At 36.5% G+C, this 25,317-nt stretch overlaps 1 protein-coding gene across 6 annotated transcripts; it reads left to right on the forward strand.

Annotated features, from left to right (window-relative positions):
• Positions 1-1,241: 1,241 nt before the first annotated feature.
• LOC103968810 (CBL-interacting protein kinase 24) lies at positions 1,242-24,444 on the forward strand. Of its 6 annotated transcripts, XM_065172637.1 has the most exons (16): positions 1,242-1,629; positions 1,700-1,983; positions 3,957-4,019; positions 4,200-4,271; positions 8,716-8,823; positions 8,909-8,983; positions 9,063-9,116; positions 9,497-9,622; positions 13,342-13,431; positions 18,648-18,770; positions 18,958-19,077; positions 21,008-21,124; positions 21,292-21,378; positions 22,571-22,627; positions 22,734-22,808; positions 24,153-24,444. In XM_065172637.1, exons 2-16 carry the CDS (start codon positions 1,825-1,827, stop codon positions 24,213-24,215), a joined length of 1,389 nt encoding a protein of 462 aa, XP_065028709.1. In that variant the 5' UTR covers positions 1,242-1,629; positions 1,700-1,824; the 3' UTR covers positions 24,216-24,444. The 6 variants fall into 6 exon arrangements, with proteins under 6 accessions (XP_065028709.1, XP_009380407.2, XP_065028710.1 ...); XM_009382132.3 differs by lacking the exon at positions 21,292-21,378; XM_065172638.1 differs by lacking the exon at positions 3,957-4,019.
• The last annotated feature ends 873 nt before the right edge of the window (positions 24,445-25,317 follow it).

Below are 25,317 nucleotides of genomic sequence, written 5' to 3' on the forward strand. Positions count from 1 at the left end.
TTCTTTGTCATCATCGTCTGCACCCATGATATCTTTGTCGATGTGATAATGATGACCATGGGATAGCAAGACTATGACAACAAGTGATAGAGGTGAGGGCAATGGAGCAAATATGGAGGCGATTAGCAGGTTGACAATGATGGAGAGTGAGGAGGTCCATACATGAATTTAGTCAAAATTGAAGACGAAGACAGTCAGAACGAAAGTGGCCAATGTCCGATGCACAAAAGCAATAATAGGCAAGTAAAGACAACCGATGAGGCAGATGTAGAGGACAAAATCATCTTCTATGAAACAAGAGGTACTCTATGAGAATTTTTTGAAAATGAATGAGTTTTATGAGAATTTTTCAAAACGAGGGGGCTTTTTACAAGAATTATACTCAACATTTTTCTCTTTTCACTTTTTTAATACTTCTATTGACTTTTTTTTATGAAATGTTCTATTAGTATTCTATTTTTATTATTTATAATCTTATCTTAATTTTTTAATATTTTATATTCCTCTATAAACGTAAATATCATAATTTGAAATGTAACATCAAACTATCGAACAACAATGAATAACGAGTGGTTGAATTATGATAATTATTTAAGTGATGATTGTTCCCTCCCTTCGTAAATAGAGGATGAAGGGCGATGAAGAATAATGTGAGAAAGGTGGTGACACATGAAAAGGGAATAGTAGAGGGCAACACAAAAGGGATACGAAGGGTGGAACAACAAAGGGTGGGGTAAGCAATGCCAAAGGCATGGTTAGCATCAAAATGATAGGATCCCCGTGAGCAAACCCCCTTGTAAGCAATCTTACGGATAGTGGTGTTGAGGAGAAAGAACTTTTTATCGTTAGTAAAAAGGGTCGTAGTGACAAAAGCAGAATGGACAATATTGCTTGTTGTAAGAATAGAGGTGATGAGTGATACTTCTCACGAGAGACAAAAATAATAACGATGATAATAACGTCAATGATTAGTGAAAGATGGAGAGGTATTTTAATCAAAGTAATAAATAAGATATCTATGAGTAAACATTAATTATGAGATGTTATTTAATTACTGTTAAAAAAATTTTAGATAAAAATACCCCAATTACATTATATATATATTTAATGATTGTATGAAAATAAAAAGGGTGTTAATAGAAGTTGGTGAAAAAAAAAAAGTTTATCTTAGAGAAATTGCCATCAATTTTTTTTACTTAAATCCACCGGTGGGCGATTATCTGGAACACACAAGTACCATCTCCAAATCACGTGCGAGGAAAGTTTTCGGGGATCGTTGATCGCCTCTAGCACCGTTTGACCGGTGGGCGTTTTCTCCCGTCCTTGGGCCCTACCGCCGGCGTCTCCAGCCGGAGCGTTGGGTAGCAGCAAGGAAAGTTTTATGGGATCGTTCATCGCCTCTTGCTCCGTTTGATTGGTTGCCGTATTCTCCCGTCCTTGGCCCTTACCTTCGGCGTCCCCAGCTGGAGCGTCTGGTGGCATCAGGTTATCCGTGCCGTTCTTGTTATTGTTTCTTTTATTTCGTCCATTGCTGTGTTCTGCCTTCGCCTCATCCTCGGTGCGTGAAACGAAGATTGCTCCCAATAAGTCGCTCCGCCCGTTCACCATCGCTGATACCACCCGTCGACGGTAAGATCCTCCGTCACTCCGCCTTCTCCGCTTCCTCGTTATTTTAGCCAAATTTCTTCGGACTTCGCAGGCTGTCGATTTGGGTTTTCCTTTACCTGATCTTCTTGCCGATTGGGCTCCAAGAATCTCGTCTTTTGGAGATCAGACGTTCGAGAGAACCCAATAGGTGCCCATGAACAAGGAATTGACTAGGTAATGCGGATGAAAAAGGTCGGAAAGTACGATGTTGTTAGAACCATTGGACAGGGGACCTTTGCCAAGGTCAAGTCTGCTGTCAATACAGAGACCGGCGAGATCGTTGCCATGAAAGTGCTAGCAAAGAATACCATCCTTGAACATAGGATGGTCCATCAGGTCCTACACTATCTTCATTTGAACTTCTATCCCATTATTGGACTTTCCTCCTTTCGTTCCTCCTCCCTGGCTATGACTCATTATGTTTGTGGTCAAAGGGATGCATATGAATATGTCTTGTTATTTGCATAAATTTAGACTATTGATAGAGATAATTAGTTTTGCCTTATGATAACCAAGTTTTAATTCTGATTGTTTTGTTCTCAAGGAATGTGATGAACTTTGATGAGATGTGACGTACACAAATTCTTCCTTTTGGGAGGAAAAGAAAAAAACATTACCTATACGTAGGGAATGAACAAACTCTACAATTCAAATGATTTTTTCTTTTTGGCTATAGTTGGAGAGGAGCTCAACCGCCCATGCTCATTCTTGAACTCCAACAGCTTGGGCTTGAGTACTAGTTCAATCTAGGGGTTGATGAAGCAGTTCAGGCAGTTAGAGTGGTAGACATAAGTGTGATTGTGAGGAATGGAAGGGGGTGTACCAGGTGAGGTCTAAGGAAGATCTAGAAGCTTTGGGTGGTTGAAGTGGGTGGTGGCAATGAGGCTAGACTAGACAGGTTGATGCTGAGGATGGTGAACTCAAGTAGACTAAGATCGAGGAAATTTTAAATGTATAATATGTATATACATTATATCCAATCAAACCGAATCACATTTAGGTTTGGCTTATTACGAAAAATGTGCACAAGTTAGTAGTTCAAGCTTAACTCATATTTTTTGCAACAAGCCATATTCGAATATACTCATTAACTTTGTTGAGCTTGAATCACTAGCGCAAAAGTCCTTAAACCATATTAATGGTAGTGCACTCTCAAGGCCTTAGAGCCTATTCAAGACTTTGCCCATATTCAATTGGAATTAAATTTGGATATTACAATCTTTTCACTTAAGTGTTTGATGACTTCGTCAAGGTTTAAAGTTTAAACATAACTCAAATTCAAACCTTGACATCATGCATGTGAAGCCTCACTCAGTGGTGGCTTCATACCTTAATATCTCTAGTTCCATTCATGGATAGCCCTATCTTACTTGTGTCGCTCACCATGCCCAATATTAGGTATGCTGATACCATTTGTTATGATCTGATCCGATGAGATAACTGATCCGTCAACTTTGTTGAGCATGAACAGCTGAGTCAAGATGTTCAAGCTCAAGTCAATAATAGCACATCCATCAAGTTCCTAGACTCAATTCAAGTCTTTACCTAATATGAGGTTAAACTTAGGGTTATTACATGATCTCTTGCTGTCTGTGAACACACAACCTAACTTAAGCCTGTACCTACATGTTGAAAGAATAAAAAGGGATAGGTGGGTAATTATTTGACGATGATCTATGGTCCATTTGTTGCCACAGATGGACAGGTAACAATGTTCTGTATGTTCAATTAATGTGGGCTGTCTCGCTGTTTAGCTGATTTTAAATACTATGTCTAGGAGTCTAAAAAGAAGATGCTGAGATTTGGTTGAGATCTATGACTGGTTGAGAGATGCATGATATGCATTGGAAGTTTCATTGTATATAGTTACCTTGTACAACTTAGTTCTGTAAAAAGTTTTTCCTTGTGATAATGTATATTTCAAAATGGTTACAAGTAGTGCATAACTAAGACCAATCAACACTTCTTAAGTGGTTTTGGTTGCAATTACTACACTTAAATTAGTTTTCTGAACTATTTTTTGGCTGAAGAAGATGATCTAAATGTACACACTTTTACAGTTTTACTTACATGCTTAAATCTGTGCATTCATAATATAGATGCAAGCCTTATATGTAACATTTATCTTTCAATAGACTAATTGTTTGTTGATTGTGATGACTGTTTATTTCAATATCTCTTTTGTGGTACTGCATTATTTCAATGCTTATAACTGTCATGATCATAATTCATTTGAGAAGTTTCTTTTATGCTTCATCCTTCAAACTATTGCTGTAGTGATTTGGTTGTTTTATACATCTGGTTAACAGATAAAGAGAGAAATATCCATAATGAAGATTGTGAGGCACCCAAACATAGTTAGACTGCATGAGGTTTGTGTTCTGCTTTTAGGTTTTTTAATATCATATGACCAATCAAACCTACCAGGTCTTCTGTTCTTAATGTAAATTTACTTTTGTTTGTTGACGTGACCCATGCCATAAGCTTTCTCTCTCTCTTTTTTTTTTGGTCTCAAACATCTTTCTTGTATTGCTTGTTTTATGGTACATCAGGTTTTGGCTAGCACAACAAAGATATACATCATTCTGGAACTTATCACAGGTGGTGAACTATATGACAAAATAGTAAGGCATCTTTTTTTCTGCTATCAATATTGATCCTTGGAAGATATATGTTTTTTTTAGTAATTGCTCCAGAAATTTTAGTCTTCAGCTTGCTTATCTAGGTCATTTGAAAATCTTTCTGCTAGTTTTGTCTGTGTTTATAAGGCCTGGTTCAAATCTGGTCCTCCAGGCTTGACGTTCAATTGATTTATTTCTTTTATGATAAAAATACTAGTTTGTGGTATTGTGACCATGCTTTGTATTTTATGATAAAAATACTTTTCTCTACAGCCCGACAATTGTAAGATATTATTATGCAAGGTTCACAATTTTATGTATTGATCAGGGCGCAAACTGTTGTAATGGTATGTCAGTACATCGGTGCATGCCAAATTTTGGAAAAAACTTGAAAGAAGGCTGAACAAACAAAAAAAGGAACTGCCCGGGACAAGCCTTGGGTGATATATGTCATATACCAATAGGCTGTTAGACTAGTATATATTGCCCATACCAAAGCGTACCGGATGGTCTTAGAAGCCTTGGTATAATATTACGACCTATGCAACATATATAATATAGTTACATTTATATATATACACATGATAAGGAAAATAGGTACATTATATTTGTATGTTTATAAACTGACTCAACTTCTTATAAATAATGAAATAGACTAAAAATAATTTAAAACTAGTATATTATCAAAAATTACATTAATAAATTAGAATAAAAAATAAAATTTAATAATTAGTAGAATATTACTTAGTGTCATAATCTATAAAATTATTCTGACTTTAATTTAAAATTTATTTATTTGACTATTAAGACTGACTTGTCTTTTAACGATATGAATGATATGTATAACTGACATTAAAACTGAAAATAGATGGTGATATCATGCAAAGTACAATGAAGACATTTTTTATAGATGGTGATATATGAAACTGTCTTTGTACTTTTATCTTCTTTTATAATTTTTATGTATTTTTGGAGTTTAATTTTTTTCTGATCCAGTAAATCTCACCAATATCAATTATATTGTCATTATCCCACAAAGTTGTCTCAAAGAAAGTGGCTAGAATTCTTAAAATACAAAGTTGTATGATATTAGGAATGCCAAATAAATTTAAAAAAATGCCCTATAGACATTCTAAAATAGTCACTAAGAAATAAGAATAATGATGGGAATTAGTACAAGAAGAACATCAAAATAGCAAGTCTACCCTATTGCTACTGGGAGTTGGTGAGGATGCTGAGACAACACTCTTGTTTCCTAACTTTACAACTGTGGCTTGAGAAAGGATTTCTCTGCTCCTATTTCAAGTAGGATTGAGATCTATGCTATTTTTTTCAAGCTGAATGTCTTATTTGCTTTTCCAAACCAACATAGAAGTTCTCATTTGACTGAGAATTGTTATACAAATATGAATAGAATTTGTACCATGCTGCACTAGATTGCATTACGGTCTGTTGGATTGACACATTTAAAGGGTTGAATGAAGCTTTCCTGAGCTAACCCATATGCTAAATCAGCCCATACTCGAGCTCTTTCAGTGGTCAAGAAGCCTGATCTAGGGCCGGATAGGTCCTAGCTATGCCCTAGGCTAATGGGAGAGTCTAAGGTTGGGTCACATTGTTACGGAAGTTAGGGGAGACTAGTGTTTAAAGGACTAAAGTTGGACGGAAATAGCCAAGGGAGGAAGAAGATGATTTAGAAAAATGAATATTTTGACTTTCACAAAAAAATGGTCAGATTATACCTCAAGTTTCTTGTCAACAACCTTTTTCTAAAAGCAATTCAGATCTTGATTAAATTGATATTGCTATGAAGTGGATCTGTCAGAATCTGAACTTTAGTCCAGTTCAATAAAGCCAAAGTTCAACCGTCTCTGATTCTGTGTGAATCAGGATGTGTGCAAATTAGCTTTGCAGATATCTAATCATGAATGCGTACAGTCTAGCAGACATATTTCAAGAAGGAAAGAGATCTGGATGAGATGGGAAGGACTCGAGTCCATACCCTATCAAAACAGGGTGGCAACCCTCTTTAATCACCAGATTTTGTTGTTTGTTCAGACTATGCAGACAGATTATACATACCGTCTAAATGACGAGAGTTGTGTGTTCCTTCTTTTGAGTTTCTATTTAAAGTATGTATTACATAATACATATCACTTTATCTGAAGGCTGTTTAGGTTCTATAAGTTGAACAAGACTGACTATTTGAACCAAAGCCTAATTTCTATAGAGCAAATACAATTTGATGAGGACAACCCTCACAAAATCATCAAAATGTGCCTGCTTCATACTCCTTGATATCCTCTTCCTCCTAAGCGTACATTGGCTTCAAACTATTATAAATCTGTTTTGACAACTCAAGTCAGCAGTTCTGAATTAACCTTCCTTCTGGACAATATTTTCCATACTCCTATGGGCTACTTATGTTGCAAATTTTATGTAAATTCTCTGCGACAGTTCTTAGATAAAAGTTTAACTAAAGCAAATACCTTATTTTGTACCAAGAATTATGTTTGTGAGTTATCCTATTGGACACCTTTTCTTTGGTTCATGCTGGCACATCTACCCAAAATAGGGTGGCACTTCTTTTATGCTGCTATAAGTTTAATCTGTGCATATTGACCTGTCATGAATTCATTTCGTCCAACGTGCACCAAGTATGGATATGGAACCAAACAAGCACTACTTTGTTGTCTCTTGCTAAGCCTAACTGTCAATGCACATATTGTCTTGCAGTGGCATTGTGGTCCTTATTTTGGATATTGTAGGTTTATTTACCAGGTTTATTGTAATTGATTTGTGAAATATGTGGACTTGAGGTTGAAAAGTTAGGGGATAAAGTAGTCAAAGTAAATGCCAAACTTAAGGTGGTAATTTACTTAATTGTTTAGTCTACAATATGACTAAGCCATTACCCTTTAGACATAGACATCCAGGGTAGTATATCAGTAAATCAATGAAAAATGCAAATATCAAAGCTATCAAAATTCTTCAGATTGATCAAACATTGATGAGACATGATCAAAATACTATTTCTCATCTGGTATTGCAGATCAAACGCATTGGAACACCAAATTTAATCATGATATTGAGGTATTTCATCCGATCTGGAAACGGAAAAAGACAGGAAATAAAAATCTTGTGGGACCTTATGATTCTTAGTTTTGTTTGCTTAATTTCAATGAACCAGTCAATATGTGATATCCTACTAAATTTGAAATATCGAGTCATTTAAGTTGAATCAAATTTCAGTTTGTTGATCTCCTAAATCAATTCTTTCTACTTCTTAAACCAATTCTTTCTATATTCATACGATGACATCTCCCAGTTTAGGAAAATTTTTATAAAATTTTGATTCCTTTAAGATTTCAAATTAGGTAAGGACCCTGATTTTAGAAATAAAAAAATTTAAAAATTTCTGAAGATTGGACTAGTAGCATTCTGTCAAAATTTTTTAAATATTTTAAAACTAGAATCCCATCCAAAACAAAGTCATCAACTTTTGGTATCTATTTTCAAGATGAAATTTATAACATCTTTCAAAATTCTTATATTTTGGTTGTATCTATATTTTCCTTGAGCATGGTCCGCACCTTTTCTTTTTTTATGATGTGTGTTTATATGAGTTACTTGAAACTCTGCCATTTGGCATTACCTCATTGGATTTACATGCTTCCTAGAGTGAAGCCGGTGATCATCTTATTAAATTGATTAAAAAGTGCATCCTAATTTTGAATTTAACATGACAGCTGAGCAATTTGCAAAGAGATGCGTATATGAATTGTCTTTTTGTATGTGTGTGTGTGACATTTTAAATGATCATTGCATCCTTTAGGGACATAATGCACTTTTCATTAGCATTAATCCTCATCTTCTATCTGTTGCAGTCGTTTCTTTTTTTATCTTTGATCAATATGTTCTTTACTTTGTCATTTTCTCAAAAAAGTATTTGTAACATTTAAACAATTTGTATAACTATCATTCCAGCACTTGTAACTTCAAAAAAAAATCCTCCTATCTTCTAACTTTACTGTCCAGTATTGTACATGTTATATTTTCATGTGCCTGGTGCGCTTTAGTACCATGGTACGATTTTTTTGGCGACTTGGGTAGCAAAGTGACCTCGCTATTTAGATGAGTAATACTATATAATTATCCTGACAGTACATTCGTGGGAGCCTCATGCATTGAATCTTTTTTCTATCTTTTTATATTTGTGTATGGAGAGAGTATTAATGTCTATAGTCTGGCACCAATATTGGTGAATTCTAATTTATTTGCATGTATATTTTTGCTTGGTTGCTCTGTTTATGTCTAGACATATGAAATAGTCAGTGGTTTCTCTAGTATTTTTATTACACTTATATGAGCTTTTGTAACTATTTAATACCAGATTTTGACAAACTTTGTTTTTTTCTTTTTTTTGTGCTTATCTATCTACTTGCAGGTTCACCAACGAAAGCTTTGTGAGAATGAATCTAGATGTTTCTTCCAGCAACTTATTGATGCAGTTGACTATTGCCATAGCAAGGGTGTCTACCACAGGGATTTAAAGGTTTGATATACTTGCATACTATGCCTGCTCTATTTTCTTGTAAAATTTTGATCTTCAGCTCTGGATTGTGATTTTCTGTGTCTAGCCCGAAAATCTTCTTCTTGACTACGAAGGAAACCTGAAAGTGTCAGATTTTGGACTAAGTGCATTGCCTCAGAAAGTAAGTGTGCTTGTCTCTTCTGTGACTTGAAGCAGCTTCTTGCTGTAATGTGATTTCATGGTAGCAATTTTGTTTTCAGGGGGTCGGGCTTCTCCATACAACTTGTGGTACCCCTAATTATGTTGCTCCTGAGGTATTTACTGAGTACCTTAACGCTTGTGAAGATTGGCTTTTGAAGTCGTATGTTTACTTGTCTCTTTTGAAGTTGTGGTGACACTAAAAGATTACATATGCGATTAGGTTTTTAGAATTAGTTAATATTTCAGATGCCCAGACAAAGACTAACAACCTCTGATACAAATTACATCTTAATCTTGATTCAAGCTGTAAGTTTCAATTGTTCTTTTTGGTGGTTGGTCTATAATATGCATTTCCAAATGACGGGAGAAGTGTTAGCTTGCTCTTTGGGTTCTCTTGCTCGTGTTTTTCATTTTTTTTTCATTTATCAACAATAAAGAAGAATATGGAATTGCTTATGGTATATGCATCCTGATTAAAAAGCTGACCACTTAGGTACTCAATCAACAAGGTTATGATGGTTCTGCAGCAGATGTGTGGTCATGCGGAGTCATCCTATATGTCCTGATGGCTGGATATCTCCCATTTAACGAGACTAATCTTCAAACCTTGTATGAAAAGGTATGTCTATCCTGTCATCCAGACTTGTAATGAACTTGATAGTAGCTTAATCACATGATACAATATATACCTGCTATTCTCTGAGAGGAGATTACCGTTTCAGACTTTCAGTAAATGCTTCTTCCTTCATTTTTTGGTTCCTAGGATGTTTTTAGCTACTTTTTCTTGTAGCCATAATAAGTACTAATAAGAGTCTTATGCACTTAAGTAAAAATTTGAAATTACATTGTTGAAAGTAGTAACCTTGCCGAACATTTTGTTATTCACTACTTATTATTTATTAGTTGCTACCAATTAGTGAATGCTGTATAGCCCTATAATACATGGAAAATTTGTTTCTTTTATGGTCTGTATTTTCATTAGTGAACTGCCAAAAATGTTTATATTTTTTTTACTAGTTTCTTGTAGTCCAATATTTGCCAAACTTTACCATATTATATTACATTCCTTAGTTCTCTCTTTAGTTCCTCATTAACTAAAATGAAGAATATATTTTACATCGAATAGTTACATTTTGGTGTTAAAGAACTTACAATTCTTGTAAGCATTTTTATTGAATATATTTTGTGTATGTTTACTTCTTCGAGCAGGCAAAGCATTAGAATCGAGGTTGAGAATCAGAATTTGGATCAACCACATGATGAATTTAATAACTGGTTTGCATGTGTTTGTTTACTTCTTTGAGCTGGTAGGGGATTAGAATCACAACAATAACAACAAAGTCACAAGTCATAACTCATAACTATTTGAGGTTGACTACATGGATCTTTTGTCACCATTGAGAAAATCGATTAAGATCCATGTTCATGAGATCTGACATAATTTTATGTTGGGTGTCAGTGATCTAACGCAAACTTTCACTATTTTTCATCCAGGCTTGGGATTGACATTGACACTGTTAGGTAGAGGATTAGATCAAGGCCAAATATTATTTTTGGGATTTACCACATGTTGGATTGGGATTTGTCCATGTTAGCTGCAACCAATGTTTTATACCATCTAGATTGGTGTGAACCAGTATTTACCAGTCCAACTAATTATTGGTATTGAAGTTTTTTATTTTTATTATTTTGTTAAGACATATTACACAACAACAATAAAATCGTAAGTCCCAACCTAACTAATTATTGTTATAAAAAAGAATGACTTGATATCAGGACATATACATTTTTATTCTTTATTTGATGTTACCAGGTGGTTTAAACCTTCGTATGTTCGTACCATATTGGTCTGATGGGTTACAAAAACCACTATCAGACCGGTGTTTAAAACTTTGGTTGCAACACTTGAGTAATTGTGGGATGTGTTTCCTTGTAACAAGTTGAGATTACCATCGGCTAGTAGTTACTAAGATTGGCCAGGATTGTAAGGAACCATAGATAATTGGTCGAGATTGGCAGAATTGATACGGATTGCTGGGATTGGGGAAACTAGTGCCAATTGGTCTAATTAGTTGATAATTGGCTGGATTGAAAAAAGTAGCTAGAGGTTGTCAGGATAGGCTCAAGACCAACCAATACTTTCAACCAATCTTAAAAATTCCTTGAAAAATTAAGGTCTGGGTCCAATTTTCATTCTTGTGTCAAAGTGGGAATGGCTGATCTTATGTACTTTGATTAGCAAAGGCATTAGAAACCTACAGAAGAGAATTTTTAAATTGTGGAATTACTGTAGATATCTCTACTTAATTGAACTATTCTGACTAAAGATTGCAGTTACATGTCACACATATTAGTCTCTGAGTACATATGTGGGATGTCATCTGTTATATTGTGCTGTGCATAGAAAAAGTGCGGGAAATAATGCTATGACACCTGACACAGAAAATAGGAAACAATTCTTTCTGCATTGCTTCTGAGGTCATCTCAAATGTAAGCAATACATACATACATATGTATGTATGTATGTATGTATGTATGTATGTATATATACATGTGTCAATAATTAGGAATGAGAAAATGAGAACAGAGGAAAAAACGTTAAATATTTACAATGGTTGCTAGTGGTGGTTGGCAGCTAAAAGGAATCAATTGAGCAATTGACCAATGCCTTTGTTGTTGATGGAGTGGCTAGGATTGTCCAGTAATTTTGTATTAGAACTATCATGAAAATTGGAGATGGATTGCTGGCTGGATCTGACAGCCGGATTGCAATAAGGAGTAAGGGAGCCCATGAAAGCATGAAACAATGTCAAGGAGAGCGCCAAGCTATAACAACTACCTAACAAGGAATCAAATGACAGAGGAAAAAGTAAGGCAACTGCTGGAGACTGACAGGTTCAGGATCTAACATTGAAGAAGCCACTGGATGGCTTTTATGTTGATGTAGCAGCAATGGCTGGCGGATAACATTTTTTGGGAAGGTTATTGAGCCTGGAGATTTAGTGATTGGAGTGACGAGAGTGTGGTGTTGAGAACATAATGCATATGCAAATCGAAAGAATCACATGCCCTTGCTATCAACTGTCGAATGTTGCCTTACCAAATTAAACATTATAGTTTTGTTCAGGATGCAACCATAGGGTCCACAACTCCTAAGTTTAAATTGAAACTACTGTTTAGTGTCCTCTTTTCCTTTTGAGAGTCCATAGTAAGTAGATGACCAAGCATGCATGTCAATGTTGGCATCTAATTTGGATCACCTATGCCAGGGCCACAAACCACCAAAATATAGTAAAAATAAGGCATACAAATCTATGCATAAAAAGATGATGAAGACAAGGAGTCATTCAAATTTTGCATTGATCTGTATGGACCACAAGTTGCAGATGCAATTTGGCCTAATTGCATATATGTTTGAAAAAGATACATAAAAAGAAAAAAAGAAGAATTTTCAGGCATGATAAGTCTTTCCAAAAGCTGTCACCAGCTTACGGAAATAAACCAACTCTAATAGTAAAAGGAGATGCCAGTTCCTTTGGACCCTGCAACCACTGTTGTTGCTTTTTAGTCCTCAGTTCAGTCATCAAGCAAATTGACTTGTTCAAATTATTAGAGGACATCCCAGTCTCCTTTTTCCCCCCTCTTGCATGAGTTTGGATTTTGGAATAAGCCTCCTATCTCCACATAACCAGCTGCATGAGCCCTAAATTAAATATAGGCTCCTTTAAGGAAGCCCTCCATTCCAAAATCTATGGCTTCGAAGGGACCCTATCATGATGATGCAGTTGGCCTCATCAATACACTTGCCTGCCTAGAAGCATTGTTTTGCAGTTCTGGTCACTATTCTCATCATGCTTAATCCAGTTATCCCACCTATAATTTAGTTAATAGCAGTACAGCAACTATCACTATCATGAGAAGTTCTAACTCAGAATACAACACACCTATCCATATTTTCTGGGCTTACATTGAAAGGGAGAAGAAAAAGATATCAGACTGCCTTGGCAAGGAGAAAGAAGACTTGGTTTGGGAGATTGGTGAGCAAGACCCCATAATCTGTAATGCAAGATTTAAGTGGCAATGGATAAAGATCCTTTTTGTGATTGTTTTATATGAAGGATAAAACATCTCTCCTTATGCAATAGATGATTGCTTATACATTTACAGACTTTAAATGCAAGTATATTACAACCTTAGAGACTCCCATTTAGTGGAATGAAACTGTTCTTTTGCAGTATAATGATAGCCCCACCTGTTTCCTTGTTAAATATGCCCAAAGATGGGTGTGGATTGTTATATCTCCGGTTCTTGAGACTAACTACTTTTCTTGCTATATAGATCAATGCAGCAGAATTTACCTGCCCTGCCTGGTTCTCTTCAGGAGCAAAGTCATTGATATACAGAATACTTGATCCAAACCCAAAAACTGTGAGTATAGAGAATGCACCTATTTTGGCTTGATTATATGTTATTTTTAGCATCGAAGATAGTGAGTTTACCTTTTTGGTGTTCTCTAATTGCTCCCCAGTGCCACAAGATCTTGTTCTAAGATGTTGTCTAATGAGGAGGGCTTTTAACTATTCTTGTCAGTTAAACATCTGCGGGAACTGGTTCTTTGTTTTATTTGTTTTTGAACTAAAAAATATCATTATTAAAATCTACAACATGATTGTATTCATGTGGGAGCTGTGTTAAAATAAAGTTCACTAGTTTGAACCGTATGTTTTGTAATAATATGTTCCCTTCTCTGGACATACATCTGAATGTTATTCTGAATTATGCATGAGAATGATGTCCATTTTATGCTTAAATCATTTTGTTACAGGGGTCTTTACAAATAGAATCCGAGGCCTTCTTGATAACTTAGGATGCTATAGCAATGAGTCCATAGGGTGTTTGTAGCTATGCTCAAACATTAGGATTAGTTTTAAGCTTGGTTCCATATCTATGCACTAACATAAGCTTTAATTTTTCATGTATTTTTTTTTAACACTTAACCAGTTGATATTTAATCTATAGCAAGGTTCGTAATTTCCTGTACCGATACTCAGGCTTGAACTAGTACTTTTCAGTAGTGACCGCTTAAAGACAAGTAAAATCCTTAACTACCCTTCTGTTGAAAATATTTTACTTATGTAGTCACATGAGGTCAATATTCTATCAATAAAAATGCATCTAAACTGCACTTTTGGATGGTGGTTTCACAAACTCGAAGTTAAAACCACTATTGCAGATATTTGCAACTATGGTTTTATAAAGTTTTTGTCCCTAGGAGCAATTCTATTGAGATTTCAAAGATGTACAAAAAAACTTGTGGAAGTCATTGTGCAAAATAGAAAATAGCTCTAGGGGGTATGATTCCTCCTGCAAAAAAGTTTCTTTTATCTACCTAGCTTTTATTGCAGTTCAATTAGTTCATTGATTACATTCATGAAAGCAATGCAAAACAGTGAATGAACTCAGTTGCGTTAGAAGGCTCTTGATATCCACAACCATATGGTCTATATTCCAAGGTGGGTCTTTGTCAATAGTTAGCACATCTCTAATGGTTGTTGAGTCTGATTCATCTTGAGTCTGAGTGAAGCCTTTTCCCATAGCAAACTGCAGTCCTGTCTTTACAGCTAGGGCTTCACACTTTAAACTTTAAAGACAGTCTTGTTGTTTACGTAAAACTAGCTTGCCATGCAGCAATTTTGATGTGATTTTTGATGACAAAACCCAAACCTCCACCATACAAAAGAGAAGACCCATCAGTGTTAATTTTAAGCCATCCTGGAGGCTGTTTCTACCAATTAAGTCTTAGAGTATTGCACAACAGTTCTCCTCAGACATGGTTGCTCAGGCATAGTAACCAGTATAAGCCAAGGCTTGAGATCAAGCGCACTAAATGAAAGGCTTCTTATTATTGAAGAGGGCATCATTTTGTGTTTTCCATGCGAATCAAAATTGGTTTGTAATGGCAGCTTGGAGAAGCATTGCCATCCCCATATGGTTATCCTCCTTTAACCAGTCACTCATATTCCAAGCAGGTCTATATTTAAAATGCAGATCTAAGTTAAGCTCCCAGTAACCGCAAAGTTCGGTAGGAAAATAATCATTAAGAAAGAGATGATCAATGGATTCTGCATCATCTTGGCACAAAGGGTAAATGGATTGAGCAGTTACGTGCAGTGTAGATAATCTGCCTGTAGTGGGAAGTCTTTTATGTAGTAATTTTCAACAAAAACAAAATTTGAAGGATTACAGTTATTCTTTATGAGCATTTCCAGCGATACCAGTTTGGTTCATGGTCCTTGTTTTCCCTACTATCACAGACAACCTTGTAGTTAAGGTATTCGATGTAATGTTTTTGTATATCCGTGTCATTCGATTTTATTCATGCTTTGGACAACATGTAGAGGGCTTGCAGTAGGTTTGACAGTCTCATTTTGGTTAGCTTTTGTGGTCGTTTCAGTTTTGTACACGCAGGTTGTGTGCGGTCATTGCATAGATGCAAAACTATCCAAAAATAGGCCATTCAGGTAGCCATTTTGGGTTTTTTTTGGCTCCGTAGAGTGGTGCGAAGTGTCAGTCATTTCAGTACCTTAGAGCTACCTGGGTGGCACCTACGTTTATATATTAAGTGTTTCTAAGTGTGCTTATCCCGTTCTAATATCATCTGTCACATACTTGATTCTGTGTATGTCGTGCAACACTTTTGCATGTCCGTTCGCAAAGGGTCAGCCTCCCCGTAAATCCTTAAGGTCCTCTAAAGACTTACAATAGAGAAGACGGGTTAGAAGAAGCATTATACTGACGATACCACAGGTAGATATTTCAGCAAACATTTGATGAGCAATGTAAATTACAAACATAGAATTTGCAAACTTTGAACGATCATGCAATAAAGGGTCTAAGGCGGTCCACTGCAACCAAAAGTCTCCACTAGTGCCTGCAAGACACTACCATGGAACAATGCAGTGAACCAACCCTAGACAATACCCCAAAGTCCCATCCAGTAGGGTCGCATTGAGGGCAATCAGGACGTGCAACTGTTTGAGAGAAACAAGCATAAAGACGTAGGGAAAGGAGTCGCTCAGAGGAGCGGACATCCAAGATTGACATTAAGAGGAATGATCAACCTTTCACGTGAGAGGCATCACGAGGACAAGCGAGCTGGGAAGAACGTGTAGTGCACAAAGGTTGGGATGGCTAAGTTCGCGCTACAGCTCGATGCCGACAACCAAACTTACGATGCTTAATTCTAGCGGGTGCGCTTGGCAAAAGATGAGACCGTGCAAGGAGGAGCGGAATTATGCCACTCCTGCATAATTATGCCACTCCTTGGGTGCCTCATTCTGATAGAGCGGACTCATCTTACATGATGCCAAAGTCGAAGGCAACTTCAAAGCACATGCATCGTATCTTGCCGAGGTAATTGACAGAGGGACTAAGGCGACTCAACTTGCAGAGGCAAAGTTGGAGTCAAAAGGCCTTGGCATGGGGTAAGAGGACACGAAGGCTCTTGAAGAATATGTTGTAGTGCTACCATTCGAGTTACCAAAAGAGAATATGTGCTCAACGAAGATTGTGTTCGGGGTAGAGGCCTAGGATTTAGACATTGGTGCATCAAACCACTAGCAAAGTTGATGGACTTTAAGAGCTGCTAGGTGACAGATTGTCCCGGAGCTACACTTTGTCTATGTATGACTTGAGAGCGGGTGGACAAAAGTCGATTAGCAAAGGAGCGAACACAATCGGAGGTGGCGGAGGCCACACATGGAGAGATCGCAGTTTGAGTTCATCGCACAAAAATCAAAATGCAAAGATTTCATCGGGAGGCGATATGGTGTAGTGGATCATGGAAGAATAGTTCGAGGCAATACAACACTCATGAGAGAAGTCTCGTGAGGGACTTGGTCATTCGGAGGTATGATCGGGAGCTGTTAGGAGCTTCACTTTGGTGAGCAACATGATGACAAGAAGGGCTATGACTTCAAGGAGTGAATGTCATTATACCGTAGAGGTTGGTCTTCCGTGTATGTACTAAATTTTGCATTGAATGAAAGTCTTGATCATCAACATATGGAGGCTATGTACCACCAAGGGGAATTTCGAGTGCAATACCAGTGAGTCCCATGGGGGAGACTTGATCATACAGAAGTATGATTAGAGTAGCTGGAGAGTTGGATTGTTCCAGAGCTCATATCGCTTAAGGGAGCCTGACAAGTCGGAGGACAAGGCCGAGCGAGCAAACGTTGTTGCCAAGTACGCAAAGGAGAATAGAATTGATGCAAGCCATGCACTTGAGTTACAATCTGGGTTTCCATTGACCAAGGTGAATTGCTTAGAGAACACAGGGGTATTGAAGCAGGTGGTCCAAAGGGGTGAAAAAACGACGATGAGTTCAAAGGGACTTGGCTACCCAAAACCAAGTATCAGATCTATCGATCATGAAGAAAAGAGACGCAGATGCGAGGCCACGGATTGTAGCATCGTGGGCTTGGAAGTGCCATAGTACCACATAGGTGGGACTTCTGTGGAGACATTGATCCCTTGCTCTCATAGAAGGAGAGCGCATGGTTATAATAGGGGGAGAAAAGGTGGAGAATATAGTGGTAAACTCCAAGTACAAAAACAAGGCAGGAGGGTAGAGACTAGGGAACTTCATAAGATCGTTGTCGATGGGCTTCTCATTAAGATAATTGAAAGTATGGGACTTTGGGTCGATGTGGGAGTGCTCGACTAAGGAACAGAGTAGGCAGTGTGAGGTGTTGTACCCTCTCTGCTCTGAGTAGGCGGTACAATCCTAAAGCGGCCAAAATCAATAGAAACTTGCTTCAAGTAGCGCTTACTTTTGCTTTTCTTGGGCAAAGTTTCTTACATTTCAGAAGTTTGATGGCAATGAGAAGGCGAATTACAATAGCTAACTCAGCGCAAGAGTGCAAACACTTCAGGTGCTTCAGAAGTGTGTGCAAATAGCAGGCGAAGGCTAATAGTCGGCTTGATGTATAAAGTACAATCCTTAAGGACGAGGGCGAAGCCAAGTACCCTTAAGAAAAATCAGATCAGTATTGAAAACCTAGAAACAATATTTTATAAGAAGCTATTGTTAGGTGAATTTTGGAGTGTACTTTCTGCATTAAGTTTCATCATTTTCTCATTTTTGTTATAGGAACTCATGTTAAATTCCCAACTACCAAATTTCGGATTTAACTAATAATTATTTTAAGCAATTTGAGAAACTGCTCCGTTTTCCTTAAAGCCAGTTGATCTTAAGCTCCTCGTGGTTATCCATGGTTAAGCAAGAATGATTAGATCATTTTGAGAGAACTTGTATTCTAGTTGATCCATGCTTGATATGGTTGGTTATGAATTAATTATTCTAGTTGATCCAGGCTTGATATGGTCAGTTATGAATTAATTTTGTCAAAGATGGCTTGTTATTGTCAGCATATGATTTGACTTACTTCTTCACCATTTAGTTTGACTTAGAACCTGAAAGCTATAAAATACTTTCTTTTCAACTACTTGCTTTAAGGTAGAACCATCCAGGAGTAGATCTCTGAAGACTTTAATGGATGATTCAACACAGTTTGCAACTTTGCATTGCTTTTTTGTTTACCTGCACTAATCTTCTGACATCGTGTTTTCTCTTATTGAAGCGTATTAACATTGGAGGAATAAAAAATGATGCATGGTTCCAGATAAATTATGTTGCTGTTCGGCATGGTGTTGAGGAAGAAGTCAATTTAGATGATATTGATGCTGTTTTTAATGACATTGAGGTCTGTATAAATTCCAGAGATTGGTTGTTAAGTGCTGATTATGCTTTCTATGGATCAAGAACTTACTACCTGATGTGTCTGCCATCTATAATTTTTTAAAACCTTCATACTTTCTCTGCAGCAAAACATAACTGAAAGTTAAGCTCTATAACCTAGCACCTGAAAATGGTTTTTTGGCTTTTCACAGGATCAATATGTAACTGAACGAGTACAAGATACTGATAATGGTCCTCTTATAATGAATGCTTTTGAGATGATAACCTTATCTCAAGGGTTGGACCTTTCAGCACTATTTGATAGACGCCAGGTACCTTGATGTTTCAGGATATTGGTTAGAATTAGTCTCATTTTATGACCTGGGCTTTTTTCTTTTAGATGTTACAAAATACAAGTACTATTGAATCATTGACAATTATCAGGTGTAATTCTTTTGGTTGATTAAGAAATATATATCTTCAATCTGTTTAATTGTTCCATCTGTCATGAGAACCACTGAAGATTTGAAGTTTTTCATGGAAGTGGTTTGCATCATTAGCAACAATTTGCATTCCCACCCAGGACAGATTATTTTGAGTAATCATGGTCTTGTCACTTGTGTAGGTGGGAGCTGATCAAACTGTGACTACATTATTCTTAGCTCTTGATTCATTCCCATGATTTCCAAATCTACAGCGTCGTACACACAAAACAACAAATTCTATGCACCATTGCATATTCAGTTTTCTTATGCTATTTTGATATATCAAAGAGAGAAAAGGGAAAAAAAAGTGCAGGGGCTGCACAGAGTTTTGGGTGGGGGAGGGGGGCTCAATTCTCTCTAAACAACACATTGTTTAGCTCTTGATTCATTCCCATGATTTCCAAATCTACAGCAACGTACACACAAAACAACAAATTTTATGCACCATTGCATATTCAGTTTTCTTATGCCATTTTGATATATCAAAGAGAGAAAAGGGAAAAAAAGAGAGCAGGGGCTGCACAGAGTTTTGTGTTTGCTATTCTCTATAAACAACACATTGTTGTTTGTCACTGTTGTTGCAATCACTGTCATTTTAGATTGAAGAAAAAAAATATAGGGAGAGAGAAAGAGAGGATAGAGAGTAGCCCTTGCCCTTCTAAGAAAATAGGGATTCTATCACAGACAAGAGACATATAATTGGGTTTGAAATTATTTCCAGATCTTGTGGGTACTTTATAGATGCCACAGTGCTCTATTGTTGTTTTCAGAGCTATAGGTGAGAATGTTTTGGGTCTAAGAGTTATTTACTACAAACCAAGATTCGTATTATGTGGTGTACCAACCATGTGTTGCCGTGTTGATATGATATGTACTGAGACATACCGATGTACTGTATGTTGGTATGCCAGGGCGTATTGATGGTACGTCAAAAATCATCGAAAATAGCTCAAAAAATACCTGAAAAATAAAAAAAAGTTTAGATTAGGGTTTTATATTATATGATTAATATTGATTTTTTAATATATATGTGATATTTTTTATGAGTTAATCTTTATTATTTATCATTATGTGTTCCTTCATCTTTTTATATTTAAGTTACATATGCTTTTTTAAAGTTATCTTATGAAATATGAAAGTAAATTTTTTTTAGCATATGTAATTTGTTTTTGCTACTTTTGTTCTATTCTTTCTAACTTTTTTCTACTTCTATGATTTTGAATTTAAGATAATTTTCTTGCCTGACCACTATCCTATTGATCTAATTGACCTTCATGGTTCTTGTCATATTAGTTCCTAGCTGATCCCAATCTTGATATTGATGTTGAAAATTATGTACATGACCTTTCACTTATTTGAGAGCTAAGAGTTTCTTAACTAAATAAAATTATGTCATAAAACAGTAGAAGAAACAGAAAAAAATTTGTAGCAACATGTTGCTCTTTGGATCATGGAACCATTTCAACTACATTTAGTCCCATCTTTTGACATATATTATCATTAACAATGGCACTGTGCCTTGCTCGTTTTAATTAAACCATTATGCTTCATCTTTTCCTATTCCTTAACATTGTCGTTTGAATTTCTAGCCATTCGCATCACACTAGGGTTAACGTAAATTCTCTTCATCAATGTTCATCCTTATTCAACCCTAGCTGTTACAATAACTTAATTCTAATAATGCAGCAACTTGTTTTAAATAAATTCATACACAATTTTCTGCTGTTTGAACTTTGATGTTGCAATTACATGTCATTGGGTTTCATTTCTTTGTCAGGAATATGTGAATCGCCAAACTCGTTTTGTCTCACGCCAACCAGCTAAGACCATTATAGCAACTATTGAAGCTGTGGCAGAATCTATCGGCTTCAAGGTTCATTCCCAAAACTACAAGGTATAGTTCCATGGCAAGTTTGTTGGATCTCTCTCTAGATATTTTGATGCATGTTTTGCTTTTGTTTCTTTGAGTGATGAAGTAGAAATGATATTTTGTCAGGTAGGTTGTCCCTTTCATTGAAAAGTTACAAGAAGACATTGTCTAATTCAAGGTTCGCAATATAGTATCGTACCGGTGTTTCGATCTGGGCTCGGTGCTGGTACGGTACGGTACGGTATACCGAGCGGTACACCCAGGCCATTGTGAAAAAGGTGTTTCTCAATCAATCCAAAAAGATAAATTTAATTTTTCCTCCTTAAAACCTAGAATTTCTAATCATTTATGTCTTAGATACACTTTGCTTTTATCTAAATTTAATTTATATACCAATAAAATAGGATAAAAATCCTAGTTTTTATATTTTTTTGGCCTTTTTTCTTCGAAAACCAATATGTATCGGTTTAATCTCGTGCAGTCTACACCTTAAGGGCTGCAAGGGCCAGTCTATACCTTAACCTCGTGCAGTCTACAAAGGAGCTGTGCAATGAAGAAAAGGTTAGAAAGGTGAATGTGTGGGTAATATGCCACCGTCGCACGCAAAAATGGCAAGATAATCGGGATCACAAGCAACACAAAGTGACCAGCTTTTATTAGGCACAAAAGGGTCTCGAAAACGGACTAAAGAGAGGGCATACAAAGGGGGTTTCGAAGATAGATGCAGGCCCAATGTTTATCTAACACTTTTGTTGAACAAAATGCAGACACACTAAAGATGATGCATCACCCCTCAAACATATACCCAAAGCTCCATCCGCCCTGATGCCACCCGGGGGGTTCCGATGTGCTAAGATGGTGTGTTTTGCACCGCAAGGCTGTCAACCAAAATTCAGCTTGTGGCACTATTTTGGGTCATTTTTCCCTTTGCGTGATGCTGCACAGCTAGAAACATTTCTGAGTTTTACATGATGAAAACATAATAAAAACACTGACACTAAACAAAAATGGGGTTGACGGTAGCCAATTCTGCCCCTTACGATCTGCCTAACAGAAAACACTCGAAAATATCGTAAAACAACAGAAACAAGAATCGGAAAACGTCTTGGACAAGCGTCAAACACCTTGTCTGCATTGCTCCATGACAACACAGTGTGTCAATAACGATCTACTGGTACGTACCAGTCCGCCCAGGAGTGTTACGACCAGTCGGCACGGTATGGTGGTCCTTGCTAAGATGGTTCTTTACAAATCTGGTGTAGCTCTTATCCATTACTCTGCCCATGCTTGATCTGTTACTCTGTCCATGCTTGTTATAAGTCTAATCTGTTACTCTGTCCATTCTTGTTATAAGCTTCAAGATGACACTTTTATTGTCATGTTTAGCCAATTTTAGGTTAAACTTCTGCATAGGTGAATGTGTGTTTCGATCTTATGTGATGTTGTAGTTAAACTGTTGCTTGTTCATAGATGAGGCTTGAAGGATTGTCTACAAGTAAGATGCATCAGCTTGCTGTTGTATTGGAGGTAGTCTTCTTCTTATCTCATATTGTCTTTTATTTATGCAGATGGTTAAGAAAATCTTCACATTCCAAAAGAATATTATTTTACTCACAGTAGTGATTGTTGTCAGGTCTTCGAAGTAGCGCCTTCCCTTTTCATGGTTGATGTTCGCAAGGTTTCTGGTGATACCCTAGAATATCACAAGGTTCTACCTTTCTCAGCTGATAAATCTTTTATTGTCACTGTTCTAGGAAACAAACTTCGCTACGTGTCTCGTTGCTATTAAGAGAAGATGGTGGTTTCTACTTGTATTGCATATCCCCTTTTTTAAACCTCTGTTTCATGCTACCAGACTTGGTGTGGCCATGTGCCAGGTCAGGTCTGGTTACATCTGGATTAACAGAAAATGTGAACCCAAACTCAACCTGTTAGTGATTGGGTGGAAAAGCCGCACTGGATCATTTTACCATGCAGTATATCATACTCTGGACCATCCAATAATTTGAAAGGAAGATGGAAGAATTGAAGGAAGATATTAATGCTTTAATTAGCCAGATGTTGAACTTGAGAAAACATTTGCTTAGGTTGATAGGACTGCTTGATTTGTATGGCTACTGCTTGTATAGCTACTGCTTTTCCCACAATGGTTAGATTGTTCCTTGTAACTGTCTAGGATTGCCTCCATGTCATGTAGGGTCTGCGTGGCATATCACAGACCAAGCTGACCTGTGTATACTGGACTACTTTATGATGCACATATGGAAACCTCTTTCTATATGTGTTGATTTTGTCGGGGTTATTATCAGGTTGGATTGATTAGATGGCCTGTACAGATATTGTATCACTAAGTTTACATTGTTTTATCATCGTTGTTCTAAAGGTGGTCCTGCATGTGTGTTGTGTGCTCAAAATGTTGTGTAGTACATGTGGTATGCAGCCTCATGTGTGGGCGCATATATGGTTCGTGTTTAGTGATTTTTTATTTTATTATAGATTGTCAGTTGGTAGTCTTGTGTTAATTTTACTAGTAGTAAATTGAGCAAGAAATTAAAAAAAAAAAAAAAAGAAATAATCTTGAGTGATTTCAAGCTTGTGTGGCCTCATTTCATGATGATGCAGACAACATATTTCACATGTGGAAGCATAAACCTTACACATTATGTGATCTTGTTAAATAACTGTTACATGTATGCTGCTTCATGCATGGGTTTTTAAACTTTGATCATCGTGATGACCAATCCAAGTCCAGTAAGTCATTGTGGGACTAGTTGAATAATCTAAATATTTGACCACTAAAAGCAATATAAATATATATTTAAATTCCTTCTTAGAGCACTTAACCTTCTTCCTAACTATTCGTCAGCTGGGATTTTTGGTAATATGTTACTAAATTGTTCTAGACAATTTTCAATTGCTTTCAAGAATCTACTTTAATGGTTATAAACTGCTTCTATTTCTATGAATGCATGTTTGTACTGATCAGTAGGAATCTAACTTGACGAGGGAAATTAGCCTCACGGACTTGACTGATAATTAATTGTTCATACAGTTCTACAAGAACTTGTGCAATAAGCTGGAGAATATTATCTGGAGACCAGACAAAGTATCTTGAACTAAGACTTGCTGAGATCAGCTGGAAGATTCAGATGAACCGGTGTAAAGTAATCCTGCGAATGAGTTATTTGTCTGTATTCAGTGGCAAGTCTATTCAGTACATGTTTCAGAATTGTATTTACTATAAAATCAATGGACTTATATGTAGAGTATCAGTGTGATGTTTTAGATACTATAAAATACGGTCAATAATGGAGATGAATTACGTCAAAGTAGTTTTGCTTTGAGTAATGTGGGCATCTGAAAAATGTCTGTCAAGGCTCACTGTTTGGTTGTGGGACTGTAATTTAATTCATATGCCAGCGAACACAGAAGGTCAACTTGCCATGTTCTAAGAATGGAAAGCTTTGATGGTAGCTAATCTAGGAAAGCTATAGGTAGATTGCCAGGCATCGTGCTGAAATTGATGGAGCACAATGTTGGTTAGTGAGTGTCAATTTTGGTTGTCAACTCAGAGAGGTGGCAGAATTGAGCTAACATTATTTTATTTGATTTTTTTTTTTAATCTTGTCGTAATCGGGAAGAAGTTCATTTTGGAATAACGTGGGATTTGGAACGTTGATCAAACAGGCTCGACTAGGGATGATATGTTCCACTGATCGAGCTTGTGTTACGATTTGTTTGGAGGCGGACTAATAATTTGTTTGTTTGGTTATCTAATTTTTGTTTGGATGGTTCTTACAAAGATTGTTTGTATCCAACGAAAAAGGTACGAGGGTTCAAGAGTTCTATATAGTTTTATTTTTGTCGTGGCAGGAGTGGGCTTTGGGAAACATTCTGGTTGTTTCGATCTCCTCTAATAGCTGATTTGATAAGCTTCCGACTAAAGTACAATTAGAAAGAAAAAAAAAAGTATGATTGGAGGCATAATTAAAATAAAATCTCTCTCCGCTTTCTATCAGATCTTATTATTTTAATCTTTTTATTGGTTTTACTTTTAATTTCTTCTTAATAAATAGACATAAGTAAATTTTAAAAATCATCAATAAATATAACAAAATAATGTTTCCATTGTGATTATTTATCTTGAAACTATTATAGTAGAGGCACATGTCTGAGTAAAGCTTGAACAAAACATAATTAGGCACCCTTGGTGTTTC

The sequence above is a fragment of the Musa acuminata genome, chromosome BXJ3-10 (genome assembly GCF_036884655.1).
Source record: "Musa acuminata AAA Group cultivar baxijiao chromosome BXJ3-10, Cavendish_Baxijiao_AAA, whole genome shotgun sequence".
Taxonomy (NCBI): domain Eukaryota; kingdom Viridiplantae; phylum Streptophyta; class Magnoliopsida; order Zingiberales; family Musaceae; genus Musa; species Musa acuminata.

Coding starts and splice junctions, on each gene's coding strand:
- LOC103968810 (XM_065172637.1), top strand. CDS start 1,825: ATGCGGATGAAAAAGGTCGGAAAGTACGATGTTGTTAGAACCATTGGA. Junction 9,117..9,496: donor CTAATTATGTTGCTCCTGAG/GTATTTACTGAG, acceptor CTGACCACTTAG/GTACTCAATCAACAAGGTTA. Junction 22,628..22,733: donor AGCTTGCTGTTGTATTGGAG/GTAGTCTTCTTC, acceptor GATTGTTGTCAG/GTCTTCGAAGTAGCGCCTTC.